This window comes from Oncorhynchus tshawytscha, linkage group LG16, assembly GCF_018296145.1.
Source record: "Oncorhynchus tshawytscha isolate Ot180627B linkage group LG16, Otsh_v2.0, whole genome shotgun sequence".
NCBI lineage: Eukaryota > Metazoa > Chordata > Actinopteri > Salmoniformes > Salmonidae > Oncorhynchus > Oncorhynchus tshawytscha.
This window is the reverse complement of record NC_056444.1, coordinates 9,925,663-9,947,785: the sequence shown is the minus strand read 5'-3', so window position 1 is coordinate 9,947,785 and position 22,123 is coordinate 9,925,663. Positions and strand designations below refer to the sequence as shown.

Below are 22,123 nucleotides of genomic sequence, written 5' to 3'. Positions count from 1 at the left end.
TAGAAATATTTTTATAAGCTCCTTGTTCTCACCTCCAAGCAGAAGTGGACAATTTCAGTGATGTGTGGGACCATGATGGACACCTCACTCTCCATCAGCTCATCGAACACCTCCATGGCCTCACTGGCCTGATCCTGGTCAACACATAGACACAGTCTAATAACACCTCCATGGCCTCACTGGCCTGATCCTGCCTCACTGGCCTGAGTCAACCATACCTCCATGGCCTCACATAGACACAGTCTAATAACACCTCCATGGCCTCACTGGCCTGATCCTGGTCAACACATAGACACAGTCTAATAACACCTCCATGGCCTCACTGGCCTGATCAACACATAGAATAACTCCAATCAAGGGACAATAGTGTTTTTCAACAGTCATCCCTGAAGACTGGTGCAGTCACCAGTGGTGCTAGTGGGGGCTGACATATTGAACTATTCCCTACCTGGTCTGCCTTGATGAGGTGTCTGAGAGCAATGATCAGTGTTGGGATGAGGGAGCGCATTAGGTTCTGAAAGACAAGACATTTCATTTCAACACAGCAACGAAGGAAACTGGTAGACTAAAACCTCTGTTCACTCCAAAAGGACATCAAATAGATAAGATTGTGGCCTCACCATCTCTTCTGTGCCAGTGTAGGCAGTCATAGCGGTGAGGGTGAGGATGCTGTAGTACATGGCTGTGGGGTTGTCCAGGTCTCGCAGCACGGTGCCAAACAGCTGCAGCAGTTGGCGATAGTGGGGCTTGAAGGGCTCCGGATTGGACTCCACCACTTTGCTGAGCAAGAGTAGACCCACCTGAGGGAGATATTTTGATCAATGCATATTCTGACCAATCAGTGAGCAACCATCAAGAGCGCCGGTCAAATCCACGTAAAGCCCAACCTCTCGATGTTCACGTTGTCAGGACAAGCCAACTGAAGCCATCCTTTTATATCCCGTGAATTACAACAAAGATGTTGCAGTTTTTAGTTCTATCTAAAGAAGCTGATACCTGTCTGTCCATTGGGTTGTTGCTCTTGGTGGACTGGTTGAGGAGTGTGAATAGAGCAGGCCAGCGGTCTGGCGTCTCGTGTTTGACCATCACTGCGCTGAGCTGCGAGAGGGAGTGGCGTACTGTGTGTCTGGAAACAGAGACAGGGGTTATTGTCAAGTTCAGATGTAACAAGTTTCATCAGTGTGTATGGATGAGTTAGTGGTTATGGTCCGATATAGGTTATAGCTATCTGTTTGATAATCCACTGATATTCTAATAAATCGCGTTTTCCACCTCAATATAAAATGTGTGACTGTGTGTTTTTATGTAAAGGATAAAATATGCTTACTCTGTCTCCTGCTGGAAGGCTTGCAGGACCACTGCTTTCAAACTATGAAGCAAAAAAAACATCTCAAATACAATAGAAATGTTTAAAAAATAATGCTCAGTGGGAATTCATTCAACAGTCCAAATACAGAGGACTTGAAAATGACTGATTGGGGGGGGGATTGGACAGCAAAGGACAGCCAACCTCTCTCTGTGATCAGGGCTAATCTTCTTCCAATGCTTCTTCACTCTCATCCGCAACATTACTGCAGCTGACTGGCGGATCTGATGAGAGGGGGGAGCAACAATTAATTCACTGGTGAGAGTCAGCGATAAGCCGCACAAAGATAACTCATGCAAGGCCCTGGGTTCAACACATCTGGTATCTGTTAGTGTAACTCATGTGTCACCTACATACCTGCGAGTTCTGGGACCCAGTCATGACAGCACACAACGCTGGGATGATGGCTGGGTCTTTAAAAGCCAGCTTCAGCTGGGCGGTGGCCTGTAGGAGGAAAAAAATGTTGGATATGGCGAATACTGACTGAAATAAAGTAAACTAGCCAGGCAGCTAAAACATTCGTGAACTGTCAAGTTTATAAAGTGAGACAGACCATGTAGGAAAATAACTGTGTTTTAGCCACACTCGTTCGTGACATAATTTGGCTTGCTAATAGTTGTCCATTTTGATAACTAAACGTTAACAGTTTGATAGCCCGTTGGTGCTTGTTATCAAAGCATGCCAGGGTAAGTGTCAATCCCAATTTCACAGGCTAAATCAGGAGTCTTTACCTGCTGAATAATCGCATTTTCAGGCTGCGTGAGCTGTAAGAGAATCTGCTCTAGTTCCCCAGACATCTTGGCTCTTCCAAAATCTCAGTGTTTCTGAGATGTTATTATTCAAAATGATGCGCAAACTGTCACGCTAAAACATGACCCTTTGACAGGCATAAACTGGGAGAACGGTCTGAATGGTCAAAGTATAGCCAGTTTGCTAACTCGACTAATATGTCAACAAATTATCTGTAGCTAGTTAGCAACTCTGCTAGCTATTAGCGTATCAAAACATATCTATGGACAATCTTCTCCTCCGCCGATTTATAGGAACCTCAATATAGGCGACGGTTGGGTTTCGAATCCCAGTCTGGTTCGTTCTATCACAATGCCACGCGGCACAGAACCAACCCAGGGAGGGTTCCACGTGAACAGCCTCGTTAAAAGGGCCACATTCTGGAACGCCGTTTTGGAAAAAAAAAGATACAAGTCAAATAACACTATTTGATGTGTCAAATCAACCCTATTTGACGTCCCAAATAACACTATGTGACGTGTCAAATAAGCTTGTTGACCACCCAGGACCTGAATATGACTGCACGTCACATCATTTAACGAATTCATACATTTAAAAAAATGTTTACTAGTTATTACACATTGATTACACTATCACTCGTATTTAATATGTCACAACGATTCATCGATACGTATGCTAAACTTGAATCGAGCACCTACAGTGCTGGTCATAAAAAGAGCTAGCTAGCTCATGGATGCAAACAATGTTCATCCCCAAAAGCATAGCAAAAACAACAATCTGTTTCAGTTGCTAGGGGTCATCTAAAATAACCCTAATTTACAAGACAGTTCTTATTTGATTAATGGTCAGACCCTATGTGAAGCTAGCCACAATAAGGATTAACCACAATAGTGGACTTTTGCAGTTAGCCTCCAAAATAAAATGATGTCATTGACAGTGATGCAAATAAAATACAAATAGTAGAATTATGCCATAATTGAATAGCTCATGCTAAACGAGGTTGGAGTATTATATAAAATCAACAAAAAACTATTTGACAAAAAATCATTTGAAATCACACTGGATTTATTAAACGTTAGAATTGCATTGGGGCCATACTTATTTCACTGCACAGCCTTACCTATGGATTGTATATCAATGACATGGGGTTTCAGTCTACTCAGTGACACCCAGAGAACATTACTGCTGTAGCTCTTATTGTGGGACAGCTAGTAGCTGGCTAGCTATTTATTTTCATGAACTGAAGTTTAATGTCAATAGGCGAACAACAAGCGACTACCTTGCTAATACTTACAAGGATTCCTAAATCATTGCTAAGAATAATGAAAATAACTGCAGTTTCTACTGGTCATTGTTTTCAGGCTGGTTGTATTGGTGTTAGCTAGGTACCAAGCTAAAGCTAGCTAGCTACCCCAGAAGTTGCAGTCCAACACAACATTCTACAATTAAACTGTTATTTGTCAAATTATGAGATTATTTAACGTGTCAAATAGTGTTATTTGACGTGTACCTTTTTTGACACGCAAAGACCCAAACGGTGTTCCATACCACATTGAAATACACATCAACATCAGCTTTACAAGTGTAGAGCGCCTGTTTTGGGGCGAAAATGATCAATATTGTTTGTGAACAAACTACCGTAGAATATTCTTGCATGAGTGCGTGTCTAATTCTACACGTTTTCAAGTTGTAAAAACATTGTTGTAGTTGAGCATGTCTCAATTGACATGCATAGTAGTAGTATGAGGTGACAATTCGCACCTTTTAATAAAGGTCACAAAAGAGACACGGACACTAAAGAAATCGATTATCGACCCCCCCCCATCTGCCAAACACACACCCCACACCTATGACTCCCCCCTGCCCAGTTAGAGATCAGTAGCTATGTCATTAGTCCCATAGTCTCAACATGATCACATATTCTCAACTCTAACTGACAAATTACAATTGCAATGCAGCCACTGAGGTAGACTAAAGCACTCAAGCATTTGAATGGTAATTCAAGGGAGGAGGTGAGGGCCCTCAGAGTGTGGTGTCAGGAAAATAACCTCACACTCAACGTCAACAAAACTAAGGAGATGATTGTGGACTTCAGGAAACAGCAGAGGGAACACCCCCCTATCCACATCGATGGAACAGTAGTGGAGAGGGTAGCAAGTTTTAAGTTCCTCGGCATACACATCACAGACAAACTGAATTGGTCCACTCACACAGACAGCATCGTGAAGAAGGCGCAGCAGCGCCTCTTCAACCTCTGGAGGCTGAAGAAATTCAGCTTGTCACCAAAAGCACTCACAAACTTCTACAGATGCACAATCGAGAGCATCCTGGCGGGCTGTATCACCGCCTGGTACGGCAACTGCTCCGCCCTCAACCGTAAGGCTCTCCAGAGGGTAGTGAGGTCTGCACAACGCATCACCGGGGGCAAACTACCTGCCCTCCAGGACACCTACACCACCCGATGTTACAGGAAGGCCATAAAGATCATCAAGGACATCAACCACCCGAGCCACTGCCTGTTCACCCCGCTATCATCCAGAAGGCGAGGTCAGTACAGGTGCATCAAAGCTGGGACCGAGAGACTGAAAAACAGCTTCTATCTCAAGGCCATCAGACTGTTAAACAGCCACCACTAACATTGAGTGGCTGCTGCCAACACACTGACACTGACACTGACTCAACTCCAGCCACTTTAATAATGGGAACTGATGGGAAATGATGTAAATATATCACTAGCCACTTTAAACAATGCTACCTTATATAATGTTACTTACCCTACATTATTCATCTCATATGCATACGTATATACTGTACTCTATATCATCGACTGCATCCTTATGTAATACATGTATCACTAGCCACTTTAACTATGCCACTTTGTTTACATACTCATCTCATATGTATATACTGTACTCGATACCATCTACTGTATCTTGCCTATGCTGCTCTGTACCATCACTCATTCATGTATCCTTATGTACATATTCTTTATCCCCTTACACTGTGTACAAGACAGTAGTTTTGGAATTGTTAGTTAGATTACTTGTTGGTTATTACTGCACTGTCGGAACTAGAAGCACAAGCATTTCGCTACACTCGCATTAACATCTGCTAACCATGTGTATGTGACAAATAAAATTGGATTTGATTTGATTTAATTCTTGGGCCAGTTTGGTCCAGTATGTGAAAGCATTGCTAACAGGTGCTGACTATGCACTGCATTTACATGTCTAGCCATTGTAGACATCTGTCTCCAAGTGGCCTGAATTGTCCTATGATACCTATAAAAAGTTATTTACTGTACTACAATGAAGAAATATGGTCCGGCGGGGTGTGGTATATGGCCAATATACCATGGCTAAGGGCTGTTCTTATGCATTATGTAACATGGAGTGCCTGGATACAGCCTTTAGCCGTGGTATATACCACAAACCCCCATGTTGCCTTACTGCTATTATAAACTGGTTAGAAACAAGTAATTAGAAACAGTAAACATGTACCTGTGGTATAAGGTGCTATACACCATGGCTTTCAGCCATTTTCTTTCATAGGCAGACATGTTTGGAGAACCTGGCAACTGTTAATAGCTCTACACTGAACCACACGGAATGCTTCGACCAGGATTTTTGGTAATGTCATTTTGTTGCCTGATCTGTCACTCTTGCAAAGGGGAAACAAGACCTGGTTGTACAAATAAAGCATGTCTTATCAGAGCAAACACTGACTCAATACTTGGTTTTAGGTTGGACCTCGACAACTTGTGCGGTATTAAGAGGGCAGCAGGTGCTGCAATATTCCAATTAGTTCAGAGTGGAAAGGTAGACAGTAACTTTGATTGGCTAGGATTTCAGCAGCCATTTGCATTCTTGGCTGATTTGTATTTATCCCAAAGCGGTCCATGTAAAGTAAATGGAGACTAACTGTACTACAGCTGCATATTATTCACTCTATCTAGATCAGTAAGTCATTTTTAAAGTGTTAAGTTGTAATAGAAATATGTCTTTATTGAAAAGATTGTATTGACATTGGACCCAAAATCAGTCGATGTCAACTACAGTACACAATATTGCCATAAACCCCCGAGTTGCCTTATTGCTATTATAAACTGGTTACAAAAGTCATTAGAAACAGTAAACAAGTACCTGTGGTATAAGGTGTGATATACGACAGCTTTCAGCCAATCAGCATTCAGGGCTCCATCAACCCGGTTTATAATAAGTATTTCTCCCTTCATTGGTGCAGCAAAACCAAACGTTCACACAATCCGATTTTAACCTTTTAACAATCAAATAAAGTTCTACCCACAAACTGCTGAGAATAGATAGGCTTCAGTCACACCTATCACCCCCCTCTACCCCCCTCTGCCCAGGGAGAGATCAGTAGCTATTTCAATAGTCACATATTCTCACCTCTAACTGAACAATTACAATTCCAATGCAGCCATGGAGGTAGACTAAAAGCAAGCATTTGAATGGTAATTCTTGGGCCAGTTTGGTCCAGTATGTGAAAGCATTGCTACCAGGTGCTGACTATACACTGCATTTACATGTCCAGCCATTGTAGCCATCTGGCTCCAAGTTGTCTGAATTGAACTACAAAAATCTGTATTTGAGAAGGGATAAAGGCTCAGGTAGAAAGTGATCAGTGATCACGTATCTTGTGTTTTGAGTTATGCTAACTGCATCGTCAACAGCATGCTGTGAGAAACATATAGATTCCTGCTTCCATTTCCACTCTTAAGCCAAATAACACAGATGCATATGTGATAATCACATCTAACCAAGTGGAGTTGTCCCCCGACCCAGGTCTATGTCCTATGTCTGGGCAAAACTAGGGAGAATAAAACATAGTCTTTAGGCTACATACTAGTCAACACATTTCTGCAGATTAAATAAATACATCTACAGTATTTCTACCACCATTGCTACACACATTTCTGTAGCCTTTCTCTACAATTCAAGCATAATGCACCACCAGCAGCCTTGGTCACATTAACTGTTGAGGTCACTATTGCCTTGAGGCAATGGGACAGCTCTGAAGAGACACTTTATGGCAGCTCTGAAGAGACACTTTATGGCAGGGATGTGAGAGAATGAACATTATGATCCAAGCCGGAAATGTAAACTTGTTTGACATTTGTTATAAATGAGGCTTTACACATAGAATTGATATGACTCTATGATTGAAATTTCAATTATAGAGCTAACAAATTAAAATATAAGAGAAGCAGACTAAGCAGAAAACTGTACTCATTAAACTTCAACACATTAATCAAAGGTTGAGACAGGATAAAATATGGGATACACGAACAGTTGCAAATATTACAAAATACTGTGACCATTAAGTGTCCACTCATTGTGTTACTTCCAATTAATGAAACTTTTAAACTCATATGTTTTAAAATATAAAATAGTGAGGATTTAATGGATATCTGATATATATGTTGGATAATGACTAATAAATTGCACCAAAATAAATCAACCATCAAATAGTTTTTCTGATAAAAAAATGTTGTTTTTTGCTGCTTATTTTGCTTCTTAGAATTACTAGTTCAAGAAATACATTAAAAGTTCAGGGCAGTGATTAAATTACAAAAATGTAATTTCTCCTGAACAGACCTTTCAAGGGGCGGGGCCTCAATACCGATACCTGAATGGAAGACTTGATGATTGGCTGAGACCTGACCCACACCTTGCCCTATAAACAAGACCCCCAGATTCGATGGACAGTATAAATATTCTTCAAAGCGATAAACTTCGTTTTTTTCCAGCAGTCGGTAGTTAGTTTATACTAGCTAGCTACACCAAGAAGCGTTCAAACTTCCGGAAGGTTGGCTACAGCATCCTTACTTTAGGGGGGCTTTTTGGACATTTCTTGCTTGCAAAGAAGAGGAACTGTGGAAGCGATGGCAGATTGGAAGTCACCAGTGAGCTACAATCCATCCTACCATGCTTTTTCCTATGGTCTCATGTACCAAACAGGGCCTGAGCATAATCATCCCAACATCTCAGGCTGGGCAGAGGCCGTTCCCAACTCTGGGGTCAGCGGCGGCTACCACCAGCAAGCGCCGCATCAATCCCCACCCAGGAATCCCCAACACAACATTGGTAATGGCAATTCCCACCACCCAGGTCCTGCCATGTATCTCGGCGACCCTCAGAGCCATACTCCAAGTGGAGGCATTTTCATTCCCCACAACCGGACTCCGTTTGATCAACCACCGAAGGAGATCGAGCAGCCAGGTAACTACACTACACAAAGAGATCCAGTGTTGCACAGATCACCAGGTAAATAACGTTAGCTAGCCAAGCTAGTTGACATTACATTTAGTTGTTTTGTGCAATATGGTTAAGAGCAGGTCTCTTACCGTGTATATACGGCCTACAGTACTCTAGGTAGTTCGTGCTTCTACACCTGCATTGCTTGTTGTTTGGGGTTTTAGGCTGGGTTTCTGTACAGCACTTTGAGATATCAGCTGATGTAAGAAGGGCTATATACATTTGATTTTGAATTGTCTATGAAGCAGACTGTTAGGTCGACATAGTGGTAGTTATTGTACTTGCATTTGCTGGGTCTCTGGCGAAAGTTGCGATCTCCCTCTCAAACAAAGTCCATGTGTGAGTATCTGACGCCATCTTGCTAACTACATGTTTGTGCTTGTGAACCGCCAAAAGTGTCCCCTCTTAACCTTTAGTCAGACTGCATGGACAATGGCGCCACCCTGTGGAACTGTTCAAATCCAACCAAGCCAAAATGCAGACTTTTATGTACCGACAAGTGTAAATAACTTTCTCCTATTTTCTCGCGCAGATTCTTGGACTTCGGATAAAATCTATCCTCAAACCAACCCTGCCACCTGGGTGAAAAGGGAGTTGGAAGAGGAGATGGAAAGTGGAAGGCCAAATGGTAGTGAGCTTGTCTCCAGCTCCTATCCAGAGAACACAAGCGTACAAATTCTGGGGAGTGAGGACAACGCCCCACCGGAGAAAGAGGACAAGGACACCCCCAAACAAAAAGCTCGGACTGCTTTTTCAACAGGCCAGATGGATGCCCTGACCCATCGGTTTAACATGCAGAGGTACCTATCCCCTGCTGAGATGAAGGCCCTGGCTGGACTGACGGGGCTAACTTACAAACAGGTGAGTTGATTGATTAGCCTACTGTTATGAGCGTAACCCACTCTTCACCATTGTGTCAAATCATACATTTAGCTGGTATTTACTTCAGATGTTGACTAATTATATGCATGTCTTGTAGGTAAAAACTTGGTTCCAGAATCGCAGGATGAAACTGAAAAGGCACCAGAAAGACAACGGTTGGGAATCTGCTGGGTATCCAAACCCTGGCTACCCTAACATGCCACCACGCCCTCAGGTGAGCACAATTATAATGCTGTGTAAAACTGCACAACAGACATGTTCTTTTCCTATTTGATATGTTTGGTTATGTTGTACAAGACTACATTTATCTTAAACTACAGTTATTGCTCCAGAGCCGCCAGCAGAACCTGCCTTACTCCACCGGTGGATACCCTCAGCCATCCCCCTCTCCCACCCAGGCCACTGCATGAAGAGGCCCCTGGGCTGCGAGGCCCCTGGGAACACTGGCCCCTGCCACCAGCCATGCCCCACTAATGGCTTCTACAGCACAGCAAGGGGCTACAACATGGACAGTGTAAAACACGACTCCAGCATCACGACGACAGGAGCCCTACTCATACCAACAGCTCCATGCGACCCTGTTTCACAATGCTAGCCAATAATACACATGTCTCGGTGGGGAATGTCTTAGTGGTAAATCGACTGTTTTCCAAATGTGTTTGGAAGGATTCTTATAATTAAGGTTGAGATAGGTTATCAAATAATGGTTGAGATTCAGACACAGGTTATTCTCAAATAATGCTGTTTGGAAGGATTCTTATAATTAAGGTTGAGATTCAGACACAGGTTATTCTCAAATAATGCTGTTTGGAAGGATTCTTATAATTAAGGTTGAGATTCAGACACAGGTTATTCTCAAATAATGCTGTTTGGAAGGATTCTTATAATTAAGGTTGAGATTCAGACACAGGTTATTCTCAAATAATGCTGTTTGGAAGGATTCTTATAATTAAGGTTGAGATTCAGACACAGGTTATTCTCAAATAATGCTGTTTGGAAGGATTCTTATAATTAAGGTTGAGATTCAGACACAGGTTATTCTCAAATAATGCTGTTTGGAAGGATTCTTATAATTAAGGTTGAGATTCAGACACAGGTTATTCTCAAATAATGCTGTTTGGAAGGATTCTTATAATTAAGGTTGAGATTCAGACACAGGTTATTCTCAAATAATGCGGTGTTGGCTAATTATATCAATCCATCTTAAAAATTTGCAGGTCTGTTTGGACTTTTATCCCTTATTCATATGTTTTATCTCAATGTTGCCTTATTTTTTTTAAAAATACCTTTCCAGAGTATTTAATATCGTTGAAGAGGTCATTGCTCCTTGTGCTTTTTTACACGGAACTCTGACAAACTTTTTCACTGTCTATGTTGGAAGTGGCAGGCTGTTTTTTTTTTTTTTTAAGCCATCACTTAACTACAGATGCTACACATCTGAACGTGTGACCTTTCTCTTTTTAACTTTTTAGAATTGAACGTGTGACCTTTCTCTTTTTAACTTTTTAGAATTTGTACCTCTTTTTCTCCCCAACCTTTTCCCCATACCTTTAGTTATGCCTTATGCTTTTTCTTCTTCTATTTGGATCATAAACCCTTTTGGTTTACCGTCCACCTGTAATGAAATGATGTGGCCATGTTGGTGGGATTTACTTTTCTTTGTCTTTACACGGGGCAGTTTTTTGGAGAACCCGCCAACTGTTAAAAGCTCTACATGGAACGCTTCGACCAGGATTGTTGGTAATGTCATCTTGTTGCCTGATCTGTCACTCTTGCAAAGGGGAAACAAGGCCTGGTTGTACAAATAAAGCATGTCTTATCAGAGCAAACACTGACTCAATACTTGGTTTGTGTGTGTGTGTGTGTATATCTCGTATTACTCGCTATATCTATCTCATTGTAATAGATGTCTTTATTGAAAAGATTGTATTTACATTGGAACCAACTCAGTCGATGGCAACTATGGTACACAATATTGGTCCATCACTGACATTACATCATGCTAGAACTTATCCTTCTGCCAAACCGCAAGCCTGCGTCACACTGACACATTCACGTCATACACTTTCATCCCCTTCTAGAGCCATTAACATAATTCCTTGCATCCCCTTTCAGCCTTTGTGGCAGTCTGTCTGACATCTATATTTATTTTCCCCCCACAGGAGGTCTGTACACAGCCCTGTTAGTCATTTCCAAATGCATCTTTCCCAACTTCCTTGAGGCGATCATTGGCCTGTATGTGATTGGATAAGCAAACACCCTTTGAACTTTGCTTCCACCAATCAGATTAACTACCTCAAAAGACAGGACCAGCATTGGGTGTGTTCCTCTACTCGGATGTTCCTGACACATGTCAGATCTTACAATGCCTGGATAGGTATTTTACATATCTACTAGCCACCTCGTTAGAGCAATCTGGTGCCCGGCGTGCAACCATTGGTTGATGCAGGCAACGTCTGAGCAGGGAAACCCAACCTGAAACCTGAAACATTCAAACTGGGCCGGTGTGTGTCCATACCCTTAGTCCATCTTGAGGATGCGGTAGACGTCTATGCAGTCACTTCACCCCTGCCTTTTTTATTTAACTAGGCAAGTCAGTTAAGAACAAATTCTTGTTGACAATGACAGCCTACCGGGGAACAGTGGGGTAACTGCCTTGTTCAGAATTACAGATTTTTACCTTGTCCACTCGGGGATTCGATCCAGCAACATTTCGGTTCATGGCCTGCTCTAACCACTAGGCTACCTGCTACCTACATGTACAAATAACCTCGACTAACCTGTACCCCCGCACATTGACTGTGTACCGGTACCCCCATTGTTATTTTATTGTGTTTGGTAAAAATTTTGACATTTTTGTTAAGGGTGGTTAAGGGTTTGTAAGTAAACATTTCACGGTAAGGTCTACACTTGTTGTATTCGGCGCATGTGACAAATAAAGTTTGATTTGATGTAGCGAATGAAGTAGGTGAGCACCGCCGAGATGCAGGCGTATAACACGAGGATGATGCTACACAGGGTGTAATGCTCGCAGCCCCACGTAGTACAGCTCCACTGAGATGGCACTGAGGGAGGTTAGGGCAATACGTCAGAGATACAGAATATACTCTTTATGTCTGGGTGTTGTTCAGCGTTCTGTGACAAATTACTGAGCTACTAAAAGGCCATGTGATCGATTAGTTTTATACATAACAAGGGAGTTGGAGGAGGGATGGAAGGTTAGGTGGCAGGAAGGGAGGGAGTGAATGAAGGAAGGATGAAAAGAGGGTGGTAGCAAGGAGAGATGGGTAGAGAGAGGGAAGAAGGGAGGGAAGAAGGGAGAGAAGAGGAGGGAGGGAGGGGGAAGAGGGCAGAGTCAGGTGCAAGCAGAGATGGAGAGCAGAGAGAGGCTTTAGGTTAATTGAAACTGAACAGTTCAAGACACTACACACATCCTGCTGAAAATACACACATACTGTGTACATTTTTTATTGTAATTGAAACTCTACAAGAATTGACAAAAATACATTAAATGTACAATATATGGAACATTTACGGAATGTATGGCATGATTCATAAAATCAAATCGGTCCCGTCACCTGAGAAGAGTCAGGAGGAAATTCCAGGCCAGGCTCTGGCCATGTATCTGTGTGTAGAGGAGGATATTCCAGACCAGGCTCTGGCCATGTATCTGTGTGTAGAAGCTACAGGAGTCGTTCTTGAGGACCCGGGTGAGGATGATGACAAAGCCCAGCAGTAGCACCACCAGTACCAGGTAGATTTCCAGAGTCTTGGGGAAGAACGAGTAATCCCTCAGCCTCTCTGCCAGCTGGGCATGGGTCAGAGGGCTATCAAACCAGTGCACGCTGTAGGTTAAGGACAGTGCCAGCCTGCCCCCACCACCCAGTGTCTGGAGCCACCGCCACCCTACCCTCCTCCAGGGGCACTGGCTTGGAGTCCTTCACTGAGACGTTGGCAAAGATCACAGAGTCGCCGTTGAACATGATGTTGAAGTCCAGGTGTGTCCACAGCCCCACCTGTGTACACATAAAAGACACAGACAGACACACACACACAGTGAGAGCACGTAGACATGTATCTGGGCTAAGCCATATGGGTCTGTACTGGGATGTAAAGGGAGATAGAACTGAAGAACAACCAGCTGACCCTCCTTATGACTTTGAGGCAGGAAGCCACTCTCCTCCATGTACCCCACAAAGCCCCAGATGGGAATGTCATCCAGGACAAACTCAAAGTAACGCAGCTCCTCTATGGCCTCTCGGAGCTGGTCCACCTACAAGAAAGGAGACATAAAAGGAAATATGTCACCAATTAGACTCAGGTACACCTTTCAATTATGCAATGTACTGTGAAGTTGTGTGTATTTAGTCCAAATGCAAATACCTCTTTCTCTGTTAGACTTAGCTGGCAGTGCCTTGTTTTTCTCTGTATTCTCCCAGAATTTGATTTTATACAGGGACTCATCCGATCTCCATCAAGCACTTCTCCCACACTAAGGGACATAGGAGCACCCGAGGAAAAAAGTTTCTCAGACATGATATGCTAAGTCCTAATGGAGATATTATATACAGTACTGCTAACATACATTTCAGTTAACTGAAGAGCCGTACAAGCATAAAATCATTAGTCATGTATTTGCATATTCATATGTATTCACGGACCTCTTGGCCTGCAAACAGACAACATGTAGTAATGATACGTTCCCTGGGGTTCCGGGTTGTGGTAAGGACCAACTTTGTTGACGTATAGGGTTTCGGGATCCCCTTGCTTATAACCTATGTCACCTGTGGTATGAGACACAGGACCAATGTGCAATAGCCTATCATCCTGCAGACTTCTTGCTGTGTAGGATGCTCCATTTCAGCCATTACGAGCCCTGTTGAAAATTAATAGACTTTCAATTTATTAAGAATACAGTACCGCAAGAGTTGAACAGGTCAAGGGTGAAAAATACTAGAAGCATATTCAGGGATTACAGCACACTATTGCAAAACATTAGCATTTCACCATAAGTAAATATACCCTATTTGTGGGAAGTTTATGGAAGGCTACCTGACAGTTTGACCCAAGTTAAACAATTTAAAGGCAATGCTACCAAATACTAATTGCGTGTATGTAAACTTCTGACCCACTGGGAATGTGATGAAAGAAATAAAAGTTTAAATGAATAATTCTCTCTACTATTGTTCTGACATTTCACATTCTTAAAATAAAGTGGTGATCCTAACTAACTCCAGACAGGGAATTTTTACTTTGAATAAATATCAGGAATTGTGAAAAACTGAGTTTAAATGTATTTGGCTAAGATGTACGTAAACTTTCCACTTCAACTGTACATCGAGGAACTAGCTATCTACAGTTCATCAACTAGCTCTAGAACGTACTTATTTTTACGCAACCAAACCTGTCTGTCCTCTGGATTCCTCAGATTCCAGGCCCAATAATACTTACTCGACTCCTCTCTCCTCCTCACCAATGTCCTGCGGGGATTCATCTAAATATTGATAAAAAAATTATAATTTAGGTTCGATTGTGCTACTTCCATTATATAGGAATCCAGATATGTCTCGTACTTTTAAAGACACATGAATCGAAGGAGACCGAAACCTCACCTTAAAAAATACAAATAACGACAACTGACTTTTTCGGAGTGGGCGGGGTGAAGAAGCAAAAAACACACCTCCAATACAGAGTTTCAAAACTTGTCCTTGCCACCTCGTTAATCTATCTTCAAATGATTATTCATTAACCCCTCATATTTGTCCATTTAAATAATATATCATATTTTGAGTGTGCATATTCACTGTTGTAATGTGTACTGAGCTATAATAAGAACCGTCCTGTGTTTATTTTTGAATTATTTTTAATTTTATCCTTTTAAAAAAAAATTTTTTTTTATTAACAGTAACATACAAAACATAACAGCCAGAGTGATTCCACAAAGAAATGGGGAAAAAAACGAATCCACATATCAATTCAAATACAGACATGTAGCGAATACATTTTTTTACATTTTGTTTTGTATACGTTTTAATGACTCTAAATAGCATTCCACATCAGATCTAAAAAAATGAGAAAAGGGGCTTTTTCTTCATAAATTTTGATTTGTGTAAGAAAGATGTTCCTCTTAAAATAAAGAGATTTATGACATACTCACGTTCAATTGTGGAATCAGTGTAGTAGAATAATATGTCAAACTTAGAAATGTCAATGGTTGTATGCAATTTGAGGCCAAGATATAGTTTTACATCAGTCCAGAACACTTCACTATATAAACAGTGACAGAATAAGTGTTCAATAGATTCCGTTTCTAGTTAAAAAAAACTGCATTCACTGGTAACATCAGGTATATATTTAGAAATCAAGCTATTACACGGATATAATCTATGGATAATCTTAAAGGACATCTCCTTTATTTTATTGGTCACCATAAATGTGTGTGGAGTGAGCCAAGCACGGCTCCAGTTTACATCAAACGATGAAGGCCAACAAAATATCGCAGAGGGAATAGACTTCCTGTAGAAAATATCCCTTAATAAACAATTGTTGAATTTCGTATCTAGTAGACCAATGCCATTTACCTGGATATCACCTACAATCGGAGATATTCCAAAATATACAATATTCTGAAGAAACGTTTTTATCCCACTAGGTATAGCTTTAATAACAGTGTCATATTCCTCGCTTAAAACCTTGTATCTTTCCATAAATTATCTCCACGTAAATAGGTTCCCACTAATAATAACTAATTGTCTGGACAAGGATAATGTTTTTCGAGAACCATTTATGGTAATATAACATATTTTTTTCTATGTAATAACGACCCATTGTTCCATATAAAACATGTATGATGTGAAAAGTTGTGTTTATAGAACAAAGCCGAGCACATTAAAGCCTGCTTGTGAAAAGCTGCCAGTTTCACAGGAAGTTTACCAACAATATATGGACATTGTAGTAAAAAAATGAAGCTTTTCGAACTTCTGAAAAACAAAATGAGGTATAATTTTCCAGAAACTATGAGGATTTTTTATGTACCTTTCAACCCAATTGATTTTTGATATCTGATTGAAAAGAGTGAAGTCTAAGACATTTAGAGCGCCATCACAAACCCTGTTGGTGATAAACATCTCTTTTTTATCTTATGTGGCTTGTTTTTCCATATGAACATGTACAATAGCCTATCTAAGATACAGCAAGTGGATTTGGGAATGTCAATAGATTAAAAAAAGATAGGATGCACGAGATAGCCCCTCAGCTTTGGATAAAAGCACCCTTCCTTGAAGACTTAAATCCCTCCCTAACCATGAGATTTTTTTTTGACAGATTCAGTTACAACGTTCAAATTAAGATCATTCACAGGCTTCAGATTTTTAGTGATCTTTACAGCGAGGTAGGTTACAGTATCTTTTTCAGAGATGCTACATTCTGCTGGATTGAAAGCTCCTTTCAAAACAAACATCTCACATTTGGAAAGATTTAATACCAAACCTGAGATTTTGGAGAACTGCTTCACGATATCCAATGCTAATCTAGTTTGTGACACATTTTTCCAAAAAAGTGAGGTTATCAATTATCATGATTTAAGAGATCCTTGTGTGGTTTAGGTATAAGAGTAATAACCCCTTGCTTCAAAGAGGCAGGTAGTTCTCCCTTCTTTAAAGCCTCCTTAAAGGTTTCAAGTAAAAATGGGGCTCTTTCTTCAGAGAAGGTTCAGAGGTTAATCCATCACAACCTGGAGATTTGTTATTTTTTTAACTGAGCAATCCCGTACTGGATGTCCATAATGGATAAATCTTGACAACAAGACCGATTGAATTCGTCACTAACCGAATTAACCTTCTCTATAGAATCAAGGGGATCCTTAGAGTCACCCAAATTGTTATCTAAGGAGTAAAGATTCTCAATACAATTTAGTGGTAAAGTCTGATAACAACTCTCTATCCTCAGTGGTAACCCCATTAATCTTACATTTCCGAAGTGTGTTGAGTTCCCCTCTCCCTTTTCCAAATTAAAAAAGTATCTACTGTTCTTTTCACCTTTTTCAAGCCATTGTTTTCTGGATCTTATGAACGCTCCTCTAGCCTTTTCCTCATACAATGTATCTTTATTTATTTATTTTACCTTTATTTAACCAGGTAGGCAAGTTGAGAACAAGTTCTCATTTACAATGGCGACCTGGCCATCTAGTTGATTCTGTAAATCATCCAATTTAGCTTTCTCAATAAAATCAAGATTCTCAAACACTGTGATATCCGCATTTGTCTTAGAGAGTTCAGCTACCTCACATCTCCTTCTTTCCTCTCCTTCTCGTTTTCCAGAAGTAATACAGGCTGAGCGGATTTTACATTTCAACACTTCCCAATATTGACCAAATTCTGCATTAGATGTAGCTAAAATCCAGGAAACAGAAATTATATTCTTAATCCCATTTTTTAAATCATCATGCAATAACAATGAGTTATTTAATTTCCAATAACCACCCTTGATCTGAGTATTTCTTACCATCATTGCTGCACATTCTTACAGTCAACCATATGACTCTATGATCCGTCAGGACTGCAGGCAATATTTTTACCTCTACAGTGTTGGGCTCAAGACACAAACTCAGGTTATCACCCACAAATCAATTCTTGATTGTAGAGATTGCAATCTCTATTACTTCTATTACTTCATGTGTATCGTCTCTCTCCAGGGTTTTTAACTCTCCATATGTCAATTAAGTCCGGGTTTTGACAGAAATTCACGAACGTGTTCACACCAATGTTAGGCCTATGAGGCAATCTATCAGTCTCATTAGAATAAACCATATTAAAATCTCAACCAGCTATAATCTGACTGGACGGATATTTTCTCAAAAGACTTTTAAGAGTTTCTTCAATTTCCTCTAGAAGTAAGTTATTTGGAGGACTAGAACAGTATCCATATACATTACTCAACACAAATATTCTGTCCATGTGGTTGATGACCGCTACTAGCCAATGTCCATTGGAATCCATTTGAGTAAACAAAAAAATATCTTTGGAATTGTGTGCCAAATCACTCTGTGCTGCAATGCCATGCGCCTCCCAAATGTTGTAACAATGCCGAGGGCTCTATATAGCTCCGCATTGACATGATTGGTTGACGGTAGGTGAGGGCGGTACAACCTGATTAAACACAAACTCACTTCCTTGACAACTTCCTTCACAACAGCAATGCTGACTTTTGCAGAGGCGGTATCACCGTAAAGGTGCAGACGTCAGATTGACCATGCGGCATCCAGATGCACAATGTACTTCTGTCTCCAGAATGTGCTCTCTCCCGCCAATTTGTGCACATTCATTGTTTCATAACTGCATTGTGTGAATTGTTTGCATTTGATTGTTAGTGTTTGATTGCTAGTTTGTCTATTCCCCATTACATATATCAAATCAAAGTTTCACGTGCGCCGAATACAACAGTGAAATGCTTACTTACAGGCTCTAACCAATAGTGCAAAAAAAGTATGATGTGAACAATAGGTAGGTAAAGAAATAAAACAGTAAAAAGACAGGCTATATACAGTAGCGAGGCTACATACAGACTTCGCTGGCAGTGAGGTTAGTCAGGCTGATTGAGGTAGTATGTACGTGTAGATATGGTTATCACCAGTTACATTTACTGTTACTTCCTATAATTTTTAATCTACAATGTTTGTTTGGTTACGGTCATTTCTGTTTAATGCATTCAATATATTATTACTCCTTTTACCATTCTCGTTGTCAGAGTGGACACATTGTTTGCACAGTGGACAACCTATGCAACACTTGTGAGAAACAATGAAAGGTTTATGTCATTCCCTTTAAGACTTTTGTCAATTCAATTTAGTCATTGTCTTTTGTTTGGAGCGTTCCTGTCAATGTTGAGTAAGGACATGCACCTGATTATGCTTAGAAGTAGGCCTATAGGCTACCTGGCTTGCGTACATATGTCGGCATAAATGTGCCCATTTGGGGGATCTGATAGTATTTCTGTTTTGATAGTGAAGATACAATCTCCCATCTCACCATCTAGGCTCCGTGTGAGGCTGAGGCGAGCTGCGCTGCTCTGGTTAAGGCTGGGAAGGTCCTACTAAGGCACCTCACTGCCAGCGAAGCCAAGTACTACTGCACTTCCTATACTACCTTAATCATTACCTATCTTTTCATCCCATTATACAGTATTTGCAGCATCACAGCCATACAGTTTGTGGTCCTATTTTAACAGTAGAAAAAGCGGTGTATGTTATTGTATTTGATGTGTGTTAGATATTCATATTTTTAAAAAGTTTTATAACATTTATGTTCCTCTATCCTAGAAAGCTTCCTATCCAGGAGTTCCTGTTCAGTCGCCTTCTGCAGGACATTAATCTGACCCATGAGCAGGTATCTCCAGACATACCCGTCTTCTGTGGTCAAGAACTGTCAGTATAATGTCATGTTGTGACATCAGACCATGACCTTTTTGTTTGTAACTGTGTAGTCCTCTACCTCCGCCACTCACTCTTCCCCTCTCTCGCCTCTGTCTCAGTTCATAGACCTGTGCATACTGCTGGGCTGTGACTACTGTGGTACTATCAAGGGAATCAGGCCCAAGAGAGCCATTGACTTGATCAGACAACACGGCTCCATCGAGGAGATTCTGGAGAACATCGACCCGTCTGTGAGTACTGCTCTACTGACTGTCCGTAGCTAAGTAGTGTTCACTGTATTACATTCTCCATTGTCTCCATTGCTCCTCTTCAGCGCAGACATTCAGGACACTCTCACATTACTAACAGTCTTTAGTTTAAGTTCAAAACAACAATGCAGCAGTTCTCCCTGTCCCAGAAGTCAGTCTGAGTGTCTGTCTCCTTGGCCCCTTGCAGAAGCACCCTGCCCCAGAGGACTGGCTGTATAAGGAAGCCAGAGGGCTGTTCCTGCAGCCTGACGTGGTGGACTGCTCCACCGTAGACCTCAAGTGGAGCGAGCCTAACGAGGATGCCCTCATCCAGTTCATGTGTGCAGAGAAACAGTTCAGGTGACTGATAGTCTGAGCAATGAACATTATTGGCCCCTTAAAATATATATATATGTTTTTACATGGCATAAAAGTAACACCTGTGTCAAACAGAACTTTAATACTCTTTACCTAATGATTTATGTGAGTTTAGAATGGCAGGGGCGAGTCCTAAATTCTCCCATTTGATGTCATCGCATGACTAAGGGGAAATTCAACTAAAGTGGAAGTTGGGATTTGCCCCAAATGGTGTAAATAGTGGAATAGATGCTTCAGTCACACTTCTGTGTTCTAAATCAGTCAATTATTCTAAGTGGTGCAGTGCTTGTAGACCTCTGCTGCCTTTTCACTGTTTTAAATGTTAACATTTACATTTTCGCAGACACTATTATCCAGAGGGACTTACTGGAGCAGTTAGGGTTAAGAGCCTTGCTCAAGGACACATCGACAGATTTTTCACCTAGTTGGCTCAGTGATTCGAACCAGTGACCTTTCGGTTATTGGGCCAACGCTCTTAACTGCTAGGCTACCTGCCACACCAATTTCACACCACATCCACATGTTATGCCGTGGTTGGTATTTTGTATTTCTATTTATTATGGATCCCCTTAAGCTACTCTTCCTGGGGTCCAAACACACCAAAGCACCCACATTATATGTAAAAACCAAAGATAAAACAGTGAACTACGTTTGTACTGAATGAACTAAAGATTAAACAGTACATCATATAACATCTCTACACCACCACACATCCACAACATGTTCAATACAACAATATCACAATGTGAATCTATGCATGCATGTGTGAGTGATGAAGTTTGTGACTCATCCTTTCAGGTGTGTGTGTGATGTGTTTTCAGTGAGGACCGCATCAAGAACGGCTGTAAGAAGATTCTGAAGAGCCGACAGGGCAGCACACAGGGACGACTGGACACCTTCTTCACCATCACCGGGTCTCTGTCATCAAAACGCAAGGTGCTTAGGTCACTACATCACATACTTGACAGCATGGCACACAGAGGGAGGGAAGTGGAGCTAGAAACCTGAACAGTCTAAATGGTTGACAGTTTGTTCTATTACAGATTGTCTTGAGAGAGAAACAACAACATGAAGTCTCTTGACCATACTGTATCCATGTTAAAATAATCCTCTACTTCCTCCTTGTTTAGGAACCTGAGACAAAGGGATCCAACAAGAAGAAACAGAAGACCGGTGCAACCCCAGGCAAATTTAAGAAGGGAAAATAGACTACAAACAGGAAGTGAAGCAAGTATAGCAGAAGTTGGTGCAGGAGTGTATGAATCACTTAGCTACAATTACTTACTACAATTATAGTGCGTCTGATCAAGTCTGTTTTTCATGTTGAACTAGGCAAGTTTTATGAATGTTTATTCTTTTGAATAAAATATTTTTAAAAAATAATGGATTTCGGCTTGAATTTGAATTATAACAAATTAAATGTAACATGCATTCTCATTCAAGTCAGAGCTAGGGGAGAGGGAGATGCCTCTTGCTGAAGCTTTGTTGCATTATCAATATGACAAACAAAATGTGCTAGAGTATAGAGTCATTAGAAAGGGGAAATGTTTTTATAGCACATTTCCGTTCTTGTGTAGACTTTAAAAGCATCATGTTAAATTAATACTGTCTTTTTTTTCCCTCTCTATATATATATACACACACACACACACACACAGTGCATTCAGAAAGTATTCAGACCCCTTGACTTTTTCCACATTTTGTTACATTACAGCCTTATTCTAAAATGGATTAAATACTTTCCCCCCTCAATCTACACACACTACCCCATAATGACAAAGCGAAAACCAGGTTTTTAGAAATGTTTGCATAT

The 22,123-nt window shown here is 41.0% G+C and overlaps 3 protein-coding genes across 5 annotated transcripts in view; 1 reads left to right on the top strand and 2 right to left on the bottom strand.

Annotated features, from left to right (window-relative positions):
* LOC121838762 (importin-4-like) overlaps positions 1–22,123 on the bottom strand; it is a gene marked incomplete at its 3' end in the record, with an annotated part of 71,871 nt that overhangs the window by 7,498 nt on the left and 42,250 nt on the right. The window contains exons 23-29 of the mRNA XM_042298631.1: positions 1,724–1,810; positions 1,511–1,590; positions 1,328–1,369; positions 997–1,126; positions 621–800; positions 449–514; positions 33–134 (exon numbers count right to left, since the gene is read on the bottom strand). Coding sequence (XP_042154565.1) covers positions 33–134; positions 449–514; positions 621–800; positions 997–1,126; positions 1,328–1,369; positions 1,511–1,590; positions 1,724–1,810 — 687 coding nt within the window. The remainder of the gene's footprint in view (positions 1–32; positions 135–448; positions 515–620; positions 801–996; positions 1,127–1,327; positions 1,370–1,510; positions 1,591–1,723; positions 1,811–22,123) is intronic.
* Positions 12,709–17,867, bottom strand: tm9sf1 (transmembrane 9 superfamily member 1). Of its 3 annotated transcripts, XR_006079025.1 has the most exons (6): positions 17,779–17,867; positions 14,728–14,770; positions 13,938–14,152; positions 13,660–13,768; positions 13,423–13,549; positions 12,709–13,292 (listed from the first exon to the last, which is right to left on the bottom strand). XR_006079025.1 is itself a non-coding variant. In XM_024374211.2 (4 exons), the coding sequence occupies exons 2-4, from the start codon at positions 13,738–13,740 to the stop codon at positions 13,183–13,185; spliced, it is 318 nt and encodes a 105-aa protein (XP_024229979.2). In that variant the 5' UTR covers positions 13,741–13,768; positions 13,938–14,433; the 3' UTR covers positions 12,709–13,182. The 3 variants fall into 3 exon arrangements, 1 of the variants encoding a protein (XP_024229979.2); XR_002948211.2 differs by lacking the exon at positions 17,779–17,867 and having other exon boundaries at positions 14,728–17,276; XM_024374211.2 differs by lacking the exons at positions 14,728–14,770; positions 17,779–17,867 and having other exon boundaries at positions 13,938–14,433.
* On the top strand, positions 13,969–21,693 carry fen1 (flap structure-specific endonuclease 1). The gene is made up of 7 exons (XM_042298592.1): positions 13,969–13,998; positions 19,309–19,394; positions 19,592–19,658; positions 19,804–19,935; positions 20,141–20,292; positions 21,132–21,246; positions 21,441–21,693. The coding sequence occupies exons 1-7, from the start codon at positions 13,969–13,971 to the stop codon at positions 21,516–21,518; spliced, it is 660 nt and encodes a 219-aa protein (XP_042154526.1). The 3' UTR covers positions 21,519–21,693.

What these genes read in the sequence shown, in the direction of transcription:
- tm9sf1 (XM_024374211.2), bottom strand. Translation starts at nt 13,740, where the DNA reads ATGAGTCCCTGTATAAAATCAAATTCTGGGAGAATACAGAGAAAAACA. An exon ending in TAAGTCTAACAGAGAAAGAG is followed by an intron (nt 13,550 to 13,659) that starts GTATTTGCATTT and finishes CCTTTCTTGTAG; the next exon opens with GTGGACCAGCTCCGAGAGGC. An exon ending in GCCTCAAAGTCATAAGGAGG is followed by an intron (nt 13,293 to 13,422) that starts GTCAGCTGGTTG and finishes ATGTGTACACAG; the next exon opens with GTGGGGCTGTGGACACACCT.
- fen1 (XM_042298592.1), top strand. Translation starts at nt 13,969, where the DNA reads ATGATACGTTCCCTGGGGTTCCGGGTTGTG. An exon ending in TGTGCAGAGAAACAGTTCAG is followed by an intron (nt 20,293 to 21,131) that starts GTGACTGATAGT and finishes ATGTGTTTTCAG; the next exon opens with TGAGGACCGCATCAAGAACG. An exon ending in CTCTGTCATCAAAACGCAAG is followed by an intron (nt 21,247 to 21,440) that starts GTGCTTAGGTCA and finishes CTCCTTGTTTAG; the next exon opens with GAACCTGAGACAAAGGGATC.